The 21,693-nt window shown below is 40.0% G+C and overlaps 2 protein-coding genes across 8 annotated transcripts; one reads left to right on the top strand and one right to left on the bottom strand.

Annotated features, from left to right (window-relative positions):
* Positions 1-927: 927 nt before the first annotated feature.
* Positions 928-7,946, top strand: LOC124217187 (NPC intracellular cholesterol transporter 1 homolog 1b). The gene is made up of 24 exons (XM_046622568.2): positions 928-1,099; positions 1,199-1,416; positions 1,524-1,747; positions 2,093-2,223; positions 2,885-3,023; positions 3,115-3,307; positions 3,376-3,465; positions 3,561-3,778; positions 3,860-3,958; positions 4,047-4,249; positions 4,368-4,568; positions 4,678-4,879; positions 4,961-5,077; positions 5,151-5,331; positions 5,411-5,538; positions 5,645-5,899; positions 5,988-6,151; positions 6,284-6,399; positions 6,512-6,660; positions 6,716-6,912; positions 7,050-7,281; positions 7,351-7,464; positions 7,599-7,761; positions 7,836-7,946. Exons 2-24 carry the CDS (start codon positions 1,200-1,202, stop codon positions 7,853-7,855), a joined length of 3,753 nt encoding a protein of 1,250 aa, XP_046478524.1. The 5' UTR covers positions 928-1,099; position 1,199; the 3' UTR covers positions 7,856-7,946.
* Positions 7,914-21,373, bottom strand: MFS9 (major facilitator superfamily transporter 9). Of its 7 annotated transcripts, XM_046622579.1 has the most exons (11): positions 21,316-21,373; positions 16,974-17,053; positions 16,113-16,168; positions 15,069-15,252; positions 11,310-11,543; positions 10,256-10,558; positions 9,515-9,638; positions 9,033-9,166; positions 8,813-8,955; positions 8,575-8,695; positions 7,914-8,414 (listed from the first exon to the last, which is right to left on the bottom strand). In XM_046622579.1, the coding sequence occupies exons 3-11, from the start codon at positions 16,160-16,162 to the stop codon at positions 8,238-8,240; spliced, it is 1,470 nt and encodes a 489-aa protein (XP_046478535.1). In that variant the 5' UTR covers positions 16,163-16,168; positions 16,974-17,053; positions 21,316-21,373; the 3' UTR covers positions 7,914-8,237. The 7 variants fall into 7 exon arrangements, with proteins under 7 accessions (XP_046478535.1, XP_046478533.1, XP_046478530.1 ...); XM_046622577.2 differs by lacking the exons at positions 16,974-17,053; positions 21,316-21,373 and adding an exon at positions 20,954-21,085; XM_046622574.2 differs by lacking the exons at positions 16,974-17,053; positions 21,316-21,373 and adding an exon at positions 19,067-20,460.
* Positions 21,374-21,693: the final 320 nt, after the last annotated feature.

Genomic DNA, 21,693 nt, shown 5'->3' with positions numbered 1-21,693 from the left:
TCACACTGCTTTCACTGTCATTTATAAAACGAGGAAGCGTCGGCGCGTGCTTACGGAAGTTAAAGGACAAATCGCTTAAAAATTAACCGGAATTAATTCTGGAACCTAGCAATTCCACGAGTAAGAAAAGTTAGAAAATATAATAACATTACAGATACTTCTCGTTAATGTGTTCCGAAACACTTAAATTGTCAGTAAGGTGGAGGAAAGAAAATACAATAACGGTACGAACCTTTTTTTGGAGGTTTTTTCAAATAAGTTCAGTTCACCAAGCTCATAAACAATTTCACTTTCTTCGTGAATACCTCTGGTAAAAATCAAATTACGGATTTCATTGATTTTGAAACTGTGATTAGTTTCAGAAGGTGTTAAGCTAATTCTCTTATACAACTGATCGTATCTTTGATTCGATGAAAAATGGGTTTCTTTGAAGAAGTGATTGCGACGTAACTGAAAACGAGATTTTTAGGTCTTTTCCTATTTCGAAAGCGTGACTGATACAGAGCAACAATTATTCACAATTAAAACTGTCATCGGACGCTTATCTGCACTCTGCACAGATGCGTATGAGTTATATATGTCAATGTCACACCTTGCAGGTGTCTCGGTTGTAACGTTCGAGGAAAAAAACAATTACAAAAAAAAAAAAAAAGTAGTTACCGTACTTTAGACAAACCGTTATTGATAAGAAAATCGACACTTTACTCTCTATACAAACACCTGTAATAGGAGGTTAAACGGGCCAGCTGCATGAGTAAACGGATTGGATTGAAAAATCGCTCAACAATGTAAGTACGTGTATAGAAAATAGATAATCTATCTGGTGATCAGAAACAAGTCTCTCAGCTGCGCGATAAGATGAAAAGGTTTGGACGATAAAGAATCAAGATTTTTACCGGGATTTCACACCGGCTTCGATTTGGCTGGCCAGTCTTCGCCGGGATTCAGCCGACCTCAATCCCGTTACAAGTTCGGGTGTGTATGATGAGTCAGTAAGGTGTCAGATCCGTCAAAAATCATTAAATTTTTGCCGAACCGTTAGGTGAACGGTGATCTCGTTTAATCTGAGAACGGAAAAGGCAAACACCAAATACTCGAGGTGAGAATTTAATCTGAAAATAGTCAACCGGCGGCAATCCGTCTGCCTTTACTTTACAAATCAAAGTTCAGGAACTTCAATAAGGGCGTTCATTTTCAGAATGAAGAATTTTTCTCTCACCGTCTTTCTGGTTTCACTTATCCTCGCCTCGTCAATCGGCGACGATGAATATACCTGCGTGTGGTACGGCCAGTGCTACACGTCTGGGGCATCGACCTACAACTGTCCATCATCGACGACTGGTCAGCTGATCAACAACTCGACGGCAGAAGCTATCCTCTACAACAGATGTCCGCACTTTTTTGAGAATGAAACTGGTTAGTCGTCGGGATAAACTTTGAGCGTATTTTGAAAATCGATCAGGCTAAGAACAAGCCAGGTAAAAATACTGGTGTAATTACATGGTCTGTGAACCAATGTTCAGATACTCCTCTCGTGTGCTGCGATGCTCAGCAGATCATCGACATGGACTCGAGCATGTCGATGGCTGAAGGTGTCTTCGGGAGGTGTGCTACATGTGCGAAGAACATGTTCAGATCCATTTGTGACTTCAGCTGTGCTCCAGATCAGAGCAGATTCATGTATAACGTTGAAATCCTGAACGCCACTGTGGACGACGAAGTTGTCCAGTACATAAACGAAGTTCAGGTGCGATAGAAAATCCTAAGTTATAAATGCAGTAGAAATGTTGCTCATAATGATAACAATCCATCGATGAATGAATCAAATTTCAGTGAACACTAATATTGATAATAATTTGCAGAAAGATTAGTATAATTGATCAGTTGCATTTTCATCACGAGCGATTACTGGTACAACTGCCATCAACATCGTCATTGATCTATAACCGCACATACTGAGCTTTCATCAGTTGTCACTCGATACCTAGAGAGTCATCATAAATTTGAACAGTATATTTTTTGTATGAGTAATTCTGGTTCCTGGTACACTAATAAGAGCGCGATTCAAGTTTTTGTCACTTTCTCTTCGCAGATCTATTTAGGGGAAGAATATGCCGAAGGTACTTACAACTCGTGTTCAGGTGTTCTTCACCCGGCTAGTGGAAATTTGGCTATGGATTTGGCATGCGGACCTTACGGAGCCAGCAGATGCACGTATAAATTGTGAGTTTTGCAGATTTACCGAGTCATTAGAAATCCTGTTTAATTCGAGCTGTTTGGAAATTGGAATACGAATTTCTACAATCGTGAGTGTATACGTGTGATTAGGCATATGTAAACGGCAGCGTCATGCGGTGTTTAATTAGCTCATTATTGTCGTCGATAAAGCGTTTTGGGTCGATTGACAAGGCACCTGCTGAATTTGTTCGTCAGCTACAGGGTGTTACGGCATAAAATTCCCCTGGTTAGATAGCTACGAGATTGACACCGATGCCTCGATGCCTTATTACAATCTATGCACAGAGTATCTGCCCTGCTTCTTGAGCCGAGCAAGATTGCCACGATAGACTTAGCTTAGCATGCACGTGTGCTCAAATCTTCCAGTTAATCGCTAATCAGCTACGAGATTATTATTATTACTATTCTCACTTATTATTTCGACTTTAATAGGATACTCTGAATGTATAGTAATTAATCGACGATCACGAAACCACCTGGCGATGTTGACTGATAACTTGTATGATTCGCGGGATTCATCAGAAGTCATTATTGCGTGATTGATAATATGTATAATCGAAACGATGTTTTCCTACCATCCTTTGAACGAAAACGTCTATCTTGTTGCACGATGTCGTTGACGTTAATGATGCTAAAATTCTCGAAGGTGGTACGAGTACATGGGAACAGCGAGCGACGACGGTCTCGTCCCTTTCCAAATGACCTACGTATGGGACGCCGATGACTCTCTGTCGTCGAACAGTTCCTTAAACCCCGAGACAAAGACCTGCGACGAAGCTTACGACGTGAGTAACTCACCACATATGGTCTGACAATTATCAAATCTTTTCTGACCTGAATTGCCTCAGTTTGTGGACTTGAATCTCCTGCTTTCAGAACTCTTCACTGGCCTGCAGCTGCGTCGATTGCGATGATAGTTGTCCCGTAACCGAACTAGATCTGAGCACGAGCACTTTTCTGTTGTTTGGCATCAGCGGATGGGGTATCATCGCTGGAATAATCGTCATTGTCTTGAGTGCGGGGTCCACCACGACGGTGACGTTGATGAGGAGGAAATACCCCGCTTCCGGTGAGCTCTTGTTCTTTTTTACGCTGTTGATATCAGGATTTTGCATTTGACAAAATAATCTGTTTTAGGTAAACCTTCTTCTTTTGGATCAAAATACCACAACGCTGGTGAAGCGTTCAACAGATATTTGGAAACGCTCTTCAGGGCCTTAGGATATGGTGAGAAAATACATTCATTAACGGGGCACCCTCTTCGACGTACTTGTTTGAAGAACTTGACCTTTGAAGATATTCATCGAAACTTTTTCTAACAGGATTCGCAAGGCAGCCGGTACTTGTCCTCTGCGCCTGGACTTATTTAATAATTCTTATGTGCTACGGCATAAAATATCTGTCGATAACCACGAACCCCATTGAAATTTGGGCAGCGCCAACAAGCCAGTCGAGAATCGAGAAGGACTTCTTCGACGAGCATTTTCAACCGTTCTACCGAACTGAGCAGATCTTCATAAAGCCCGTAGGACTCGACACGGTACGGCGATTTGTCCATAGAGATTGGCCTGAAAATTACCAATTTGTTCTTTACTGTTTGCATGTTTATCGGATTTTATAGATATTGCACAACACCACCACTGATGAGCTGGAATTTGGTCCAGTTTTCAACAGGGAGTTCTTGTTGACCATATACGACCTTCATCAACAAATCATAGATGTGAGTAACACTACACGAAATGTAACAGTGGCGAACGGATGAAAATTCCCATATCTGTCATTTGCGTTTAATTGATGAAAATTCACAGATTGGCCAGGACACTGACGAAGGTTTGGAAAAAATCTGTTATGCTCCAGTCCAAAACGAGTTCAGTGGTGGAGTAACGCTGTCACTCTGCACGATCCAGAATATCTGGGGTTACTTTCAGTACAGTCTTGATACTTTCAACGAGACGTCAACATCCGGTGGATATGAAACCAACTATCTCGATCATCTCTACAAATGCCTACAGTATGATATTCCGCTTCATTTCGACGGATTATTGTCTCTGTCGTGAACCGACAATCATCATTGTCGTTCAATAAGTCAAATTGTAGATGAGTTAACCGGGATCGTTTTTTGACCCTAGGAACGCTTATAATACCGATTGCATATCTACGTACAAAGGGCCGATCATTCCTGCAGTGGCTTTGGGTGGTTTCCTTGTGGACGGTCAAGAGAGCTACGATTCCTCAGACTACATAAAGGCGACTGGGCTTGCACTCACGTACATGGTAAACAATTATTTGGACGAAGAATCTCTGGCACCAGCTCTGGCTTGGGAATCAAAGTAAGCATTCAGCATTTTCTTCCACTTCTTATTCGAAAAGCGTTGGTCATCGGTTACTTCCGTTGCTCGAAAATTGAGGTCACGCATAATACTCTCTGTCAATGACTAGGTTCATAGCTTTCATGGAGAACTGGGATGCTAACGAACGACCGGACACGATGGAGATTGCCTATTCGAGCGAACGGTCAATTGAGGACGAGATAGCTAGAACCTCAGAAGCGGAAGTATCGACAGTGGTGATCAGCTATTGTGTTATGTTCGTGTACATTGTTCTAGCCTTGGGAAAGTTCAGTGCTTCGATGAATTGCTTTGTGAGTTGGGGAAAATCTTGAGGCGTATCCTTCCAGCTATTCATTCCAATGGAAAAAAATCCAGCTCCTCCGATTTTTCAGGTGCACAGTAGAATAACGCTCAGCGTCAGCGGAATCGTTATCGTTTTGCTCTCGGTCGCATGCTCCATCGGAATATTCGGGTACTTGGAAGTTTCAACGTCGTTGTTGGTTATTGAGGTAAGCCAGACTGTCCCGTCATCGAATTTCTTCGCTTGTTTGGCCGTGCAATTCAACTGCTTCTTTCCACCAGGTAATTCCGTTCTTGGTGCTCGCCGTCGGAGTCGACAACATTTTTATCATGGTTCAGAATTATCAGAGGAACCCTAGGCAGCCGGGAGAGTCAGTGCCTGAGCATATTGGCCGCATTGTTGGATCGGTTGGGCCCTCCATGTTATTGACGAGCACTTCGGAATGTCTTTGCTTCCTGATCGGTGAGTTGATGGTGGCTTTAAAACAACAGAAAAGTACCGTCTGTATTACAATCTTGGCTTTCATACGGGACAATTATAGGTGGATTGTCTACCATGCCCGCTGTGCAAACGTTCGCCTGGTACGCCTCAGTCGCTATCGCGTTGAACTTCTGTCTTCAAATCACCGCCTTCGTTAGCCTTCTGGCTTTGGACGCTGAACGAATCGAGGTGAGTGTAATAGCCGAATGGGAATGAGGAACGTCCCGGTTGTGAAAAACATACTAACTGTTTCAAATGGAAATTCTTTTCCTTAACTCACCAAACATGCTTTCAGTCCAACCGGTGGGATGTCTGCTGTTGCTTTTCCCTCAATACGGATGAGAAACAAGTGCCGGGCAAGGGGCTAGTGTACTCGGTTTTCAAACGGTACTACACTCCTTGTCTCTTGCTCAAACCCGTCAGGATCATTGTCCTGGTTTTATTCACCTGCTTCCTTGTCATCAGTATTGTTGTATGGCCGAACGTTGAAGTGGGCTTGGATCAGCAGTTGGCTATGCCTGACGACTCATACGTCCTCAAGTATTTCCAGGTGAGATAATTACTCTCTCTCTCAGGCATGGAGAAAGAAACCACTTACAGATAACGATATCACCGTGGTTTTTCTTTTCGTTTCATAGTACATGCAAGAATTGCTTTCGATGGGTCCGCCCGTTTATTTCGTCGTAAAAGAAGGACTTAATTATTCCCTCGACGGTGTTCAAGATATAATATGCGGTGGGCAGGGCTGCAACGTTGATTCTTTGAGCACGCAACTATACTCGGCGTCAAAACAGTCCTCAGAGTGAGTTTTCACATTTATTGAAACTGTACTATGAAAATCTAAAGTTGTTCATCACTGTTTTATCTCTGAACATCATTTCAAAGACAGGTGTTTTTGTGCGTACAACGTGACATAAAAATTATTTCTCTCCAGATCGTTTATTCAAAATGCAGCGTCATCCTGGCTTGACGATTACTTTGATTGGTCAACCATTGACGGATGCTGCAAATATTACTACAGTAATAGTTCCTACTGTCCACACTCCATCGGTAAGCGAATCGATTTCTACTGCTACCGGGCTGAAGGTTCGCAAAGCGAATCGACTCAGACATAGAGAAAAGTAGAAAAAATGCAAATGAGAAATCGATTTCAAATCCACAGTATCAAGTATTTGCGGCACGTGCTCTATCGGTACTGACGATTTGGGAATCAGACCGGATGTCGAAAGCTTCAGGACGTACCTTGATTACTTTTTAACGGATATCCCCGACGAGGATTGCGCAAAGAGTGGTTTAGCTTCGTATGCAGACGTAAGTAGCAATTGCCGATTGAATTTACCAGGCAACTAAACATGTTTCAATGTAGGCGGTAAATTACTACACGGACCAATATGGGAAAATGGATGTCGGTGACAGCTACTTCGGCACTTACCACACGCCATTGAAAGACTCGGCGGACTGGTACGAGTCGTTGAGAGCTGCAAGATCCATTGCTGCTAACATAACGACCATGATCAACAACGCTGGCGTCACTGATACGGAGATCGAGGTCTTCCCTTACAGGTCTGATACTTGTGTCACTGAACTACTTTGCTCTGACACTACTTCGATGCATCAATTCGCTTTTACCAAATCATAGTTTTGATGTACTTCATGTTCTTCGGATCTATGGACTGATGCACAATACTCATGTTTCACAGCGTGTTCTACGTCTTTTACGAGCAGTACCTCACGATCTGGACAGAAGCCTTGACCTCCCTGAGTTTGTCGGTGGTTGTGATATTTTGCGCCACCTTCATACTGACCGGACTTTCCCTCTTCTCAGCCTTCGTCGTTGCCTTGAACGTTGTCATGATCGTGATAAATCTGGGAGGAGTGATGTACTGGTGGAGCATATCGCTGAATGCTGTATCATTGGTCAATCTGGTTGTGGTAAGTTTCTTCCAATCTCAAACAACTCGCAATGACCTCGTCTGATTCTTTCGTTTTATCCCTCATCAGGCAATGGGAATATCCGTCGAGTTCTGCAGCCACATCGTCCATTCGTATTTAAAACACAAAGGCTCAACTAGGATGGAAAGAGTCTCCGAGACTTTGACTGGAATGGGAAGCTCTGTGAGTAATTTATTTGTTAAAGCCGTGCTGCGGATCTTTTGTTCTTGTTCTGTTGACAATAAATTTGAAAAACTTGTCCACGCAGTGAAGGAGATTAATAGCGATGATCGTAACGGTGCTTTACACCTTTGCAGGTGTTTTCCGGCATAACGCTGACGAAGTTCGCTGGTATCGTGGTATTGGCGTTTGCCAAATCTCAAATATTCCAAGTGTTCTACTTTCGGATGTACCTCGGCATAGTTTTGATCGGCGCAGCGCATGGTCTCATATTTTTGCCGGTTCTACTCAGCTTCATAGGTAACTGAATGGACAAATGCGTTAGAAATCTCGTTGATTGTGTCTGATTGTATGCTTATTCATCTCACTTTTAGGTCCAGAGAATGCTGGTTGAAACGTACTCAGATTTTGCACAAGTAAATATTTTCGTCGGGAATAAGAAAACTCAAAACTGTAACAAAAATAAAGTGCTTTATTTTAAGTCATTTGCGAGGTTTAATTCACCATTTATACACGTATACACTATAACCTGCAATTTGATACCTACACAATCGTCCGAATCACGACCGTAATACATGTAATCGTGAAAATCATGGAAATTTGCGCTTACTTCGTGCACAGCCGCACATTGAAAACACCGTCTTTCGACTTCAGCGTGACACGCATCGTTGACATTTCCCAATGTGCTGCTTCAGAGTGAAGATTACGATTTACTGGTCTCTCTGGTACGGAAGACGAATGCGGTAATTACCCAGTTTCTGAAACCGCTGACCTATTCACTTAGTGAACGTCTCCACTTCGAGGGCCGGATTGTCGTACCCCGTCTCGTTTCTGTTCTTCGACTTCATTGCCCAGGGCTGCACTTCCCCGGAGGCAAATATTCCATATATTACGGCACCTGCTATGTAGATCGTCGCCGCGATGATGAAGACTATCCTCCATTCGGCAGCAGACTGAAAGTGAACGTAAACTTATCACGAAAGCAAAGATTGAACGTCGAGCTCTTCAACTCGAGACGAGAAAGAAGTTCGGGACTTCAGCTTCGTTTCAGCAGGGAACCTTGACGTGAAGACGATTCCACGAAGATTGTACCCACCCGTTCGATTTACTCACCTTATTTTGAACAATGTATCCGGTGATGATGGGACTGACGATACCAGGTACGGTGGCAATGGTGTTTCCAAATCCCATGAGAACGCTCGCATGTTGCGGTGCAATATCGAGATGATTAACGCTGCGAGAAATATCGAAGGGTATAAAGAAAAAGAAACGATTTAAGTTCGGATTTTCATCCGTTTTCAACAACGAGTCGGACTGGTTAATTTTGGCGAGGAAAAAGTATCCAATTCACCTGAAGCCAACCCAGGATAAACCCCCCAAGCCAATGGCGATCGTGATGCAGAGGATGACGCTGACCGGAGTCATTATGAAGGCTGCGCACATCATGAATATCGTTTGGCTGACGAAGCCCAGACAATTGAAGGTCTTGCGGACCTGAGTGAAAAAACGAATGGTCGTAAATTTCAGGACACTGCGGCAGATAACCATGCAAGCCGCAAGATAATGGCTACCTGAGTTGTCGTCAGTATCTTATGCTCTCGTAAATAATCTGCAACGTATCCTCCAGCCTGAAGCATTATGGCCATTGCCAGGTAGGGTAACGCAGACACAAATCCGCTTTTCTCAAGTTTGTAGTCCAGTGTATCTGCAACGATAAATTATACGCTAATTACCCCTTAATTGCTACCACGGGGCCTCCATTAGTACGGAGGAAAGAGAGATATCTCGATAAATTTTCGGCGGAAGCAACGCGTCCCTTTCTGCTGAATACCGCATTCTGCCCAAAAAGCATTTTCAGCAGACATTCGATCTAATTTCATTGCATCATTTTTATTCATCTCTGCGGTGAATAATTCAACCATATTCGTCACTGTGTTATAGGTAACGAGCCGCTATCAGAGCGATGATCAGTATCAATTACGTACTTTATAATTCTATCTCACTTCTGTAGATGGGGAAAAATTACTTGATTTCTCACGACTCCCACACTTACCCGATAAAAATGTAGGCAGCTGAGTCAGCATCGTGTAAAATCCCCAATTCTCACTGAAGTGAGCTGCAACTATTGCCCAGACTGGCATCGAGGTTATGATGTCTTTCCAAGGATGAACAACTTTCTGCAACATGTTAAGAATAATTATAAATTCAGCGTGAACACATTGTTCCGAGTTTTCGTAATCAGAAGCGATCATTTGCTTCTTCTGTTTCCGTCTCCATAGGTTCTAAAATTTTCCCAGGTAGCATACATGTCGGGATGTCAACTATCATTTCACTGTCTTGAAAGATGAAAAATTTGATTGATGAAATTGTCAGATAATACGGTGAATATTCACCTTAGACATGATAATGACTGTCAAAAAAAGCCTGAATTCAAAGCTGTATCGATCCCATGTTCAATTCATTCGTTGTCCTTGAAAAATGTTGGCATCAAAACGAAGTCAAAACAGAAACTAGACATCATTTCTAGAACTCACCACAAGGAATGTAGTAACAGGATGAACAAAATCTGGTAATTATGGAAACTCCGATGTTGTGTTTGACTGTTTCTTGATGATGACTAGTTAGTTCTCACACCATTGACTGTAAGCTGACAATCTATCGGGCATTCGTGAACATCTGTTCGACATGTAGTCATACTTTTATTTTAGAATACACCCGTTTCAACGGTCTTCGATTGGTTGACCTCATTTCCCTTTGGTACCAAGTCAAATATGAACTAAATCGATCTACTGACCTCGTTGTCAACCTGGTTAAGCGACCCCTTTATGTGTCTGAGCTCCGCTTTCGAGATGTAGGGGTCGTCCTCCGGGTCGTCGGTGACGAAAATCGTCCACACGATGTACCAGATGATGCCGAATGCTCCGAAGGAGTAGAAAATCGACGCCCATCCCAGGCGATCAGCCATGATACCGCTGACGGGCATCGCGACGACGGTTCCTATGAAACTTCCGGAAAACGCCAGGGTGCCCAGTTTCGATCTTTCCAACGGCGGTGCCCACTTCGCCCATATCGCGTGAATGCATGGATATGTGACACCCTGAAAACTCAAGGTTTCAATGAGCAACAAGAACAAGTTTAAAGAATGCACGTAATTGTGTTACGAAAACGTCAACATTTCCCGTTACTCCCACATAAATGCCATGTAGATTATCATATATCATTCGCAGTAGTTCAGAAATTTGGAATTATGGTTTGAGGTCAAAGTAAAAACTGTCTTTAATCCTTGAGATTCGAAAAGGTGCGTTCAACGAGTTCCTCGATTCTCATAAAAGCAGTTTTCTGATGTTTTATAGGTAGCTAATTTCAATTTTTAATTGAGATTGTTGTGTAAGAGTCTTATATGGACGAATTGAAACTGGCTGCTCAAAGTAACCACTTTTTAGGAACGAAATAAGATCGGGGGTTCCAGGACTAAGACTTTTCGATTCCAATTCGTCGTTACCTCAAAATAATTGAGAAACAGAGTAAATCATTTGTTAAATGATTTGATAAAAAATGAAAATAGTCAAGGACTGAGCGGTAACCGGAACTAAAAATTTCTCTCAGTGTTCTATACAAACAATGTGACAATGAATCCCAATCTTTCACGTCGGCTGCATCGCCAGTCATTGTCACATAATTCTTATAGAAGCGAAGAGCATTTGGTTTCGGAAGGCAAACAAGTTAGCCGGAAGTCCAAGGCATTAACGAACATTACTGTACATGTGTTTGTGTGTACAAAAATACCACGGGAAAAATTCTTTTTCCGTGTTTCGAACAACTCAGCGTCCAATGGTGGTTCTACTTACCTCGAAGACACCTTCGATGATTCGCAGAGCAACGAGAATGTAAACATTGACTCGCACCAGGGGCGGAGTGATGACGGTTAGAAGGGCCGTCACGGCTATGCCACCACCGAAAACTCTTTTTCCCCCAATTTTCGATGCCAGCAATCCACCGAACAGTTGCGTCGTGATGTAGCCGTAAAAAAAGGAGCTCAGTACCAACCCCTGGAGTTTTGAGTCCCAGTTGAATTCTTGCTCCTGAAAAATAAAACGGGATTGTACCCTCACGACGGCAATTTATGCTCGATTGAAACTGTATACAGGGTTGGGTTTTCTACAAATTGGAAAACGAAATTGATACATCAGGGCCCCGTATTCTTTTCCGTGTACGGTCGTTTCGTCTGTCTCGGAAGAAAAATTGTCTTTCAAGACATCATATGATCGTCTGTGTTGACTGTAATTGAATAAGAAGATAAAAAAAGGAACTTCTGCAACCTATCGAATTAGCTTTCTTCATTTTCGGATGTCTGAAATCCGAAAAAGGTTTTATATTCTTTATCATTCCTACCGGAAACTTGAGATTATTTTCACGATTTCTTACTGTACCGCTAAATTTCGTCAAACAACATTCGCTCGTATTTGCAGAGTGTAGTCAATAATCTACGAACGTTTAACAGCTGGTAATTATCTTTAGTTCGTTTACAGTACATTGAAATCTAATTGTCCATGAAAAATTATGTAGAAGCAGAAGAAAAATTAAGTGTTCAAATGGTTAAAAAAATGTATAAACCAAGAGGTAAGTGGTTGAACGAATAGTCGAAGTGAATGAATACGCGAATGAAGGATATTAAATTGTCCATGTACCTATAATTAATGTCATGAAGATTTGGTCTTTTATCGTGTGCATCTTCGTCAGATTTAATTTCATGAGAATATTAGACGAAGCATCATAGCTCGAATTCCTTTTTCGCTTACATAAACCTGTTTGCGAGACTTTTAAAAGGATCTAGTAGTGATTAATATTCATAGCGAAGCAACCAACGTCAAAAATTCACGGAAAAATATTTCTGAGTGATTTTTCCTGTGCATATTATTCTGTAATAAAATTTTGAGATACCAGGAAATTTTGCGGATCAGGTTTTTGCCTTATGCATTCGACGAACCGTGCCTTCATTCGCGAATTATTCGTGAACAAGTGGATAATGACCCTGACATTACAAAACGTTCAACGAGGACGCCGATTCAGCTTATCAAATATGCCGCAATAGGAATTTGTCGTACGTACTTATGTACATGCACGTACATAACGAATACATTCCAGCAGAAAGAAGTTTATTACACCGTGCCGCTATCTCGCATCGAAGAACCGACTGCCTTAAATATAACTCGTACCATACCCGCTTATTCTAATGCAGGAATTAGCTCTAAACTACCATCAATGCTTTATTGTACCTAGATAACGAGATAGACGTACGTAAATGTATACTCACGTACAGCCAACCCGACTGATCTCGTCAATGATGGCTCCGCATTCATATTTTCGAAGCGTAATAAGGGTAAAATTTTTCCGTTGCATTTACCACTTTGAAGGAAGACTTGCAGGTTCAAATTATTTGTAAAAGTTGGAAGAAGAAATCGTTTGAATTACGTTACGATCGATGGTGATTGTTGTTGATTTCTTTTTTTTAATTTAATTTTTAATACATTCTTCTTTTTTTTAACGTTGACAAGGTTGACAAGTAACAACTACCATTCGGGTCAGAATTTATCCATCAATTTCTGTGCCAGCAATCGAATGTTATCCAGCTTCACAGTGTGGGAATCAACTTGGTAGACTGTACCGAACGCTGTTTCATCAACATTTACCTTATTGTGCTCCAAACAGTGATTACACCTTTATTATAAATGTGTAACGGCCTTCAAGTTAGCCTGAAGTTTTACTCACGCGGCGTAGTCTTCAAGTCGACATCGCGTGCACGGATATTCAGTCCGTAAAATTCAGCAAACAAGTCGTGAAAAGAAGTTGAGAATAGAACCCGCAGAATAGAGTATTGAGAAAAACAATCACGTGAAGAATGGTCAGACAGCATTCAAAGAAAGGATGTTTAAACGACGTAGAAGAGTCGTATTGTTGATTAGAAATAAAAAAATACGTATGAAGGGAAGAAATATATTTACAATTTAAAGAATCCTTACCGGGTCATAAAAACATTCTTTTAACAAGATGAAGATAAGTTTATTTAACATAAGTTTGTTTTATTGTAGAAATAAATGAGTATTATTAACAATTGAATATGTTTCAAGGACCATCAGAATTAACATTCGTTGAATACTTTTAGTATAAAAAGATGTTTCTATTTTTGTTATGATATATCATTGTGATAAGACATTTTTTTTGATTATTCAACGGAATGGATCGAGTTGATTTGTCGAATTTTTCTGCAATGTACAACTACAGTTATTTATTTTCAGATGATAGCATTCGCAATATTCATTGTTTCACTTATAAATTACCGTGAGTATTCCAAGACATTGAGAATGTTTAAATATGGAATATTTTGCTCTGGCTTAATAAGAAAACGGTGAGTGCTTGAGTGCTTGCATGTGTGTATATATTCATGATAATGAAAATTTATCAATCGCACCGTAAAACTGATCGCGATAACGCTATTGTGATGAAAAAAATAAATATCGTATACGGCTTTGTACTTCGCGGAGTTAATAATCCTGCACTAGCGACCAGCGCTTAAGTAATCTTCAACCTATATAGAAATTCATAAATTATATTATTCCTATCAAAGAGAACATGCGACTTTTTTGCTTCTCATTATTGGGGATTATACAATAGTTTTTCATGTTACGAAATTTTTCAAAGCTCGATGAATATATTAATTTATGTTATTCGCGAGATAAGGAATTTTCAGATGTAGGTTTGTGAATGTTCATATTCCGGAAATATCAATCGTGAAGATGGGTCATTTTTCTAAGAAAATTACGTTTGGCATTTCCTTATACAAATATATAAGTGAGATTTTATCCGCTTCTAGGCTGTAATTAATCCATGGATCCGAATTATTCGAAGAATGACTTTATCTGGTCTTTTTGTTTCAATGTTGTGGCGCTTTCATTTTCTAGGACAAAACGTTGAATTGTCCCTTCAATGAGAATTCACTGGCTTGACCAAATTGCGTAACTCAATCCGAAAAAAACTTATTTGTGTCGTTTGACATGTAAGTAAATCAAACAGAACAGGCATCGTTAGCTCTGATAATAAATATCTGGAAAAATTGCCAGACACTTTAAAAAAAGGAATCTAAAATTTCGCAGAGCACGAAGAAACCGGAAGAACGGGAAAGAATGGACATAAAAATTGTTAAATCACTTTAAACTTCGACGAAGAATCGTAAAAAAAAAGTGTAGCACAAGCCGAAGGTACTCAGAAAATGAGAGGACTCTTTGTAAAAGGAACCAACTGCCTGATTCGTTTGAGAAATCGTGAAATTCTTTGCGAGAAAAAAAAAATTCTTCACACTAGATAGTTTGCTACAGAGAAATCTTTGTACACAGATTCGAAAAGTAAAACCACCAGAATGTGAATATAGATTATAAGCGCAAGTAAATGTGAATAAAATCGGTGAAAGGCGGAGTGAACTTTTTGCACTTACGATTAAAAGTATTTCACCGGCTAAGCGTCACGTTTATTCTTCTTGTGGTGTTATTTAGTGGTTTCGAAATGCGCTGGCTTCAACATCGTATAGTATTGTAACAGATTCGCATACTTACGTAGTAAGTATTGCCGTCATCGTCGATTTTGGTGTTGTTTGCGGTCATGGCGACGATGGCGATGCTCAAATTCACCCGAAGAATATAGCTCGTGAAAAAGCCGAAGAAGGCCAATATTGCCAGGACGTAACGCCTCTTCTTCCAAAACATCCAGCTGGGTGGCTCGGTCTCCTCATATTGCACCCTGCAAGGTTCACACTATTGAGGTTTCATTCACGACTGCTTTTGATCCGCTGTTTTCCTTTATCAACTATCAGAAACGGATATAACCCGGCATTTGATATTTGCAAAAATATTTGACATTTACTTTTCTATAAGGCACTGAAAACAGCATCAACTAAGCCTTATTTTTAGGTAATATGTATGTATTATATAATAATTGACATATTCTCAATAGATTTAGCAAGTGATGCCAATTTCTGAATTATTGATCTGAAAATACACCGCGGTAATATTTGGAAATTGGGACCAATCGGTCAGGCATCTGTAGTCTTTTATTCCGCATGACGATCATTAATGCAGTGACGACACTAATGGTAATAATATAATTTTTACTTGAGAAAGAACTAAAAGGAAATATGATGTTAATTCGATGTTGTCGTAAAAAAAAAAAAAAACAAGGGCATAACCTTAAGATAATTGATTGCGAGTATTAAACCCTTCCAAAGTACAGTCATAGGTCTGCTTTAGACGTTACGTATCAAAATATGTTACATTTATAGGCCATTCAGCCTTGAATTTTTTTTCTGTACACTGCCCAATGTGAATAATGAATATTGATGAAATTTTTTTCTCAACAGAATAATATGTGGCCTCACAAAATTCATCGGAAAAGTTGGCAAGCTTGGCAAATGATGTAAAAAACTGATACAGTTACGTTACAATTGGGTTATTAAAATCATGTCTTTGGTAATAACGATAAAAATCAGCGTTTCTCACAAATTCTACAGTTTTTGCGAATCCTATTTTGAAAAATTACCGGCATCAAAAATCCTCGATCAATGGACACATGGAAAGTTTGAGAAATTATTAAACAACACTCACGTTCCATACTCGGTGTCTCGCGGTTCACGTCCGTCGATTTTCCCGTCCATAATCACCTGAAAAACGAGATAAGCGAACTGTTTAATCGACAATTCGAAGAAATGCAGGCGATACCAGCATCGCAGATGTCGCGTGAATGCAGCGAATAAATTATACACCTGAAAATATTTCAGGCTACTCCACAGGTATGCGAAAGTTGTGAACGGCGTAGCAATGACCCAGATTTAAAACTGACATCGATACACGAAACGTAAGACTTTAACCAAATTCACGAAAGGTGTTTATCAAAATCCGCCAATTAAAAGCGTCCCGTTGACAGCTTGTCGATCTGGCGATAAACGACAATTGTCAAACGAAATCGCAGAACCGACATCGAAGAGATTTTTATTTCGGACTCACTTGCGTCTGGATAAAGGCTGCGGAAAAATTGTTGGATCAGTATCCCGAAATACGCGGATGGTAAAGAAGAGGAATTTAGTATCACCACATCGCCAGCTGCATTTCGAAAATCACTGAACACCGACGATACTGGCTGTAACTTTTCCACGGTATGACCGCCGCCGCCGCCGCGTTGATATTGATCGGCGTCGCGACGCTGCTGATTACCGTGCACACGCGGCAAACTTCGTGACGACACTTCGGAACCTGTTGCTCGAACCGCACAGACTGAGGCGGTGTAATTGCAGGATAATGAAGTTTGGCAGATGGCACGGGGCACGAGGAACACGTGGCTCACTCCCACGAACAAATTGCAATTGGGGGGCCGCTGCTGCGGTGAACGATACGGAGGCGAATGCGCGAAGACTCGGACTCTGCGCACCCAGGGCTCGATGACATTTAAGACTAGGAAATTATTCGTACTTTCGCTTTTCGCGGTGGGCACCGTCTTCCGCGTTCCCCTCCCTCCAGGTCGAGCGTCGTGTCCTCGAGTTTCAGCCACGCTAGCGATCAAGGAACTTATTTTCAAAGAGAACCACGACGGCTACATTCGACGCCCTTGTTTTGCAAGATTGCAGTACAGATCACGTGACGTCAGGTATGCGGAATCGGTAACAAATCGGTTGGAATCGGTAAGAAATCGGTGGGGATCGGTAAGAAATCGTTCGAGATATTGACGAGACACGAACTTGCCCGACAATTTTTTAATCGTTTGGTAGAAAATTATCGCGCTACTGCTCCTGAGAACAGATTTCACAATCTATGTAACTCGGAATTTTATACTCGTACAAAAAAATTCTATACGCACTTTTGCCACGCGATTGTCTCGTGCAATTATTTTAGCTCTCACCCAGGGCATTGGTCGTCAAAAGTATCAACGAAAATTTCTCGACCATTATTGATGAGAAATCGTTGAAAGACTTTTTACATCATAAATATCGATATCGATTTTTTTACCGATTCCCAAACGATCTTTACTGATTTATTGCCGAGTTTCATCGGTCTATGTAACTAATCTGTAGCGATTTTTTTTTTTGGCAATACCGATTGATACCGATTTTCAAAGATTACGATGGACGAGCTTGTACAAAAGTGCGAATTATCAATAACAAGAGCATGAATTTCCTTATGTCTTATTACTGTATATCTCTCAAAATTTCAACGATTCTTTCGATCTAGTTTGTTTTTTTGTTTGCGATTACGCAGTATTAATATTAATTTTTTTTTCAATACGAACACTCCAATTCCAGTAAGTTGATCATTGTTAGATTGAATAACCTCAATTAAAACACCGGCGAATGTCCTTGGTGGAGTTTCGTAATGTTAATATTGTGTGAAAAACTAACGAGTTAGAATTGATCCTGAACACCACATGAGTTACCAAATTCCTTGTTTTACCATGTACAAATGTAACATTGGTAGCGTGCAATACGTGTTAACGAGCTGTTTTCGATCTCGGTTTGACATATTTTTGTCGGCAGGTATGCAGTAAACAAATTATCCGGCTCGTGCGTGTGATAAAGACCGATAACCGTATACAGAATCTACGGGTAAGTATCAATGCGGAATAATGTTATAGAAACAGAGTGAAAAACTAGACCAAGCGGAAAAAAAATTAATCATTTTAATCGAACGTTAGAAGCCTTTCGAACGCAATCCTTGCCCATTCAGGAACGCTGGCGACTGTTTGTATGAATACACACGTATACATGCTTACACATGCATGCGTGTGTGTAAAATTCACCGTTAATCCACTCGATTCTGTGCTACTTCTTGTACAATAATTGTGCACGTACGTCATGTAAAGAGGTATAACGATTTCAGAAGTGGCGTCGTTGTACTCATTGTTAGATTATACGAACATAACTTATATGGTAATTTTAGTCTGGTCTTAATCGTTAAACACCATGCGTCGTTTTTTTTTTTGTTACAAAGCAATGAATGAAATGTGTTTTTCCAAATTTACGAAAATTAGAAAATAACATTTTTATCTATCTACAGACGATGGCACGTTTTTAAAACATTCTTTCGTCGTGTATAAAAATAGAAAAACCTTTTTTCTGGTCTTTGAAAAGCTCGCAGAGTCGAATTACATTGTCAATTTGTACAGTATCAGGCGAGAGTAAAATTCGATATCGGAAATAAAATTAATGCTTTTTTCAGAGGAAAAATAAAAACTATCATGGGAAACCCTAAAGCCTATAATTTACCCAATTTTGACGAGTCATAGATAATTTAAATTCGAAATGAATATAATAAAAACTGAAACTGAAACATTCAATCATTGTTTCATCATCCGATTTCTCGATTCTTTGAATCGAAGAAACGAATATAACTAATCTATCTTCTTGGCATTGTAGAGACTGCAGAGTACTGTTTTACCATTCGACAGCGATCGGTTTGTCGATCTGCCGATTGTAATATTTTAATATAACTAATTGTATTGAACGATTTCAGACACGATACAGTCTATATTTTTAATAGTTAACGTTTTTTTTTTATTATTACTGTCTTACCTAACTCAGCCAGCAGGAGAGCTCGAAACGTTCGAGTTGGTCGGAGATGCAATTTGCGAGAACGGATGCCGGAAGCACGTCACTCTTATTACACGTTGCGTGATTTCGTGATGAATTTATTTCACGAGTTACGTTCAAGAGCGTTGTAGTAACGGCTGCGTTGCACAATACCGACATTGCAGGTACGGAAACGGTTATAACCCGGTTATTCATTCTCCGTATTGAAGCGGCCTTCGCAAATGAAATACGTAGTAGGTACCCGAGTACCGCATATCCACGTACATAACGTAATTGATTTGGCTCACGACGATAACAACACACTGCGGTAATAAATAGGATCTAGTTTCGATAGTTAAAAATAATTATTGACACGAAAAATTTTAAAACGAAGGCTGTTGAAAGTGCAATTTTTGTTTTGTACAGAGGTAAATCGAGATACGAACAATTGATAATATTTTCAATGACAAATTTTTGTGTAAATTTGTTCAATTTTAATTAACCGTATCTATTTTTTTTTTTTTTCTCTTATATAAATGAATTCTTGACAGATCATTCAATACGATTTTTTTCTGCTGCTTGGTTACGAAGACGCACGGTTTGTCACAGAGCGACATTAGAAGTGGTGAACGATAAGTCTAGGCCTTTTTTTTCTGAAGCACGGTTATTCGTGTTACCAAAAATCTATTTTTAACGATTTATGAAACGCTCACTCTCTCATTTATTTTTCGAATCCGGGCTATCAACACACTTTTGGTATTTGGAAATACTAGGCTAATATGATTTCTCAGGAGTTGTTGATAACTGGATTTCCTCAATTATAATTTGGAATTTCTCCAATTGTTTCTCAATATCGCAAGACGTTTTTCAATCTAGTTCATCGTGGTTGTCTTCGGTTTCACGTTTGGAAAATTTGGTCGAAGAATAACATTTCGTGCCAAGAAATCAACCTTCGTTTAATCATAAAACACGTTTGAATGCGAAGTGATAAATTTTGTATAAATTTTTTGTAGGTACCGGCCCCATTTCATTACTGTAATTGAAAGTAACGACTTATTGTTAGTAAATTAACGTACATGGCAAATATTGCCTTATAATTTTTATGGTCGGAATGAGGCGCACTGTATTTAAGGAATTCAATGCCAATCAACAAGCACAATCACTGTTCGAACACTAAAATCCACATATTTATGTGGATGGGAATAACACATTTGTTAATTTGTTAGAACTCGATTTTGGAAAATCTCTTTTATTTTACATATTCACCAAAACTGTTTCCATGAATTTTATGTACGAATCGTAGTATCGGAATTCGGATTATTAATAACTATACCACTAGAGTAACACGAATGTATAATCGCACGGTTGTATAAATTGCGCAGCGCGATTTGCTCGAGAAGAGAGCTCGAAACTGACTAATTTCATCTGCGTACCTATTCTACACACAATACGATACACCTGTGAAACGGTCAACGGTCAAAACAAGTTTCTTCAAATTGATGAGCACAACAGTTAATCCTGCTCGAGTAATCAGTTATTCCGTATATTATTCGACTGTCTTAACTCGGTGCAAAAATCAAGTACTTTCATCGAATATCGACCTTTAAACGATCTATTTGACTCTCGAATGATTGATACAGTTATACATTGAGATCAGAAAATTCGAATCTATTTAAATAACGCTTGCCTGTGAAAAATTAACTCGAGTAGACAAAAAGTAAGCGAAAAAAATTAGTTACAATATACGAGCCGGCATAACAATTTTGTAAATTCATTCGGAAAATCACTTTTCAAATCACAATTTTTTTCGTCATGTCACATGTTGCAATATAGCAAACAAGATTCGTCACGTATTTTTTTTGAGTGTTAGTTTATTTCAAGGCTAAATACCAGCCCTAAAGTTTTCCTCGAGCCAAATCTCGGTTGGCGTTCACCGCGTTCCTTTTGTTAGGATAGCCTGATGGATCCTCAATCTCGGGAGATATTGCATCTGACAAACTCGTGCAGCACGTTGTCGATTTATGAACCGCAGATTGCATACTGTGCGTTTACTGCAGTTTACAGTCATATAGGTAAAACTTGTTCAAGTGCAAGTGCAACATCATGAGATAAGAAAGAGACACAAGGTATTGGAACAGTTATGGTAATTATGCGTGTTCAGACCGACTGGCGCCTTGGAAGTCTCGACGCTTTGGTGGCAAAAGCAGCGAGTGACTAGAGAAAGAGCAGAAAACCACGTATGGTCAGTTTACAATGTTTGGAGAAAGAGAACTCTGCATTCCTCGCTAAGCTAGCTAGAAAATTCCACGAACGAAAACTGAAGACTTTTGTGTAAAGCAAACTCGCTAGTGTCTCTTCGCCGGAAAAAGGCGAACCAATGGGAGTCAAAATTACCCTCTCTCTTACCTATTTGTGTCCGTAACCGGGGGCCTGTATGCCGCTTATTTAAAAAAATCTAGTGTCATTTAGAACCAATCTAGTATCAGTTCAACATTAGTTATCCACAGCGAATACGTCACGAATTACGTACTTTATACATATTCTACGTAATTTCCAATCGAATTGAGACAGGTACTCATTAAACATCGAAACTTTAAGAACTCATTGCGATTATGTAAGTAGCAAAATAT

This window comes from Neodiprion pinetum, chromosome 4 (genome assembly GCF_021155775.2).
Source record: "Neodiprion pinetum isolate iyNeoPine1 chromosome 4, iyNeoPine1.2, whole genome shotgun sequence".
NCBI classification, from domain to species: domain Eukaryota; kingdom Metazoa; phylum Arthropoda; class Insecta; order Hymenoptera; family Diprionidae; genus Neodiprion; species Neodiprion pinetum.
The sequence above is the reverse complement of the archived record's forward strand: the minus strand, read 5'-3'. Positions and strand labels throughout refer to the sequence as shown.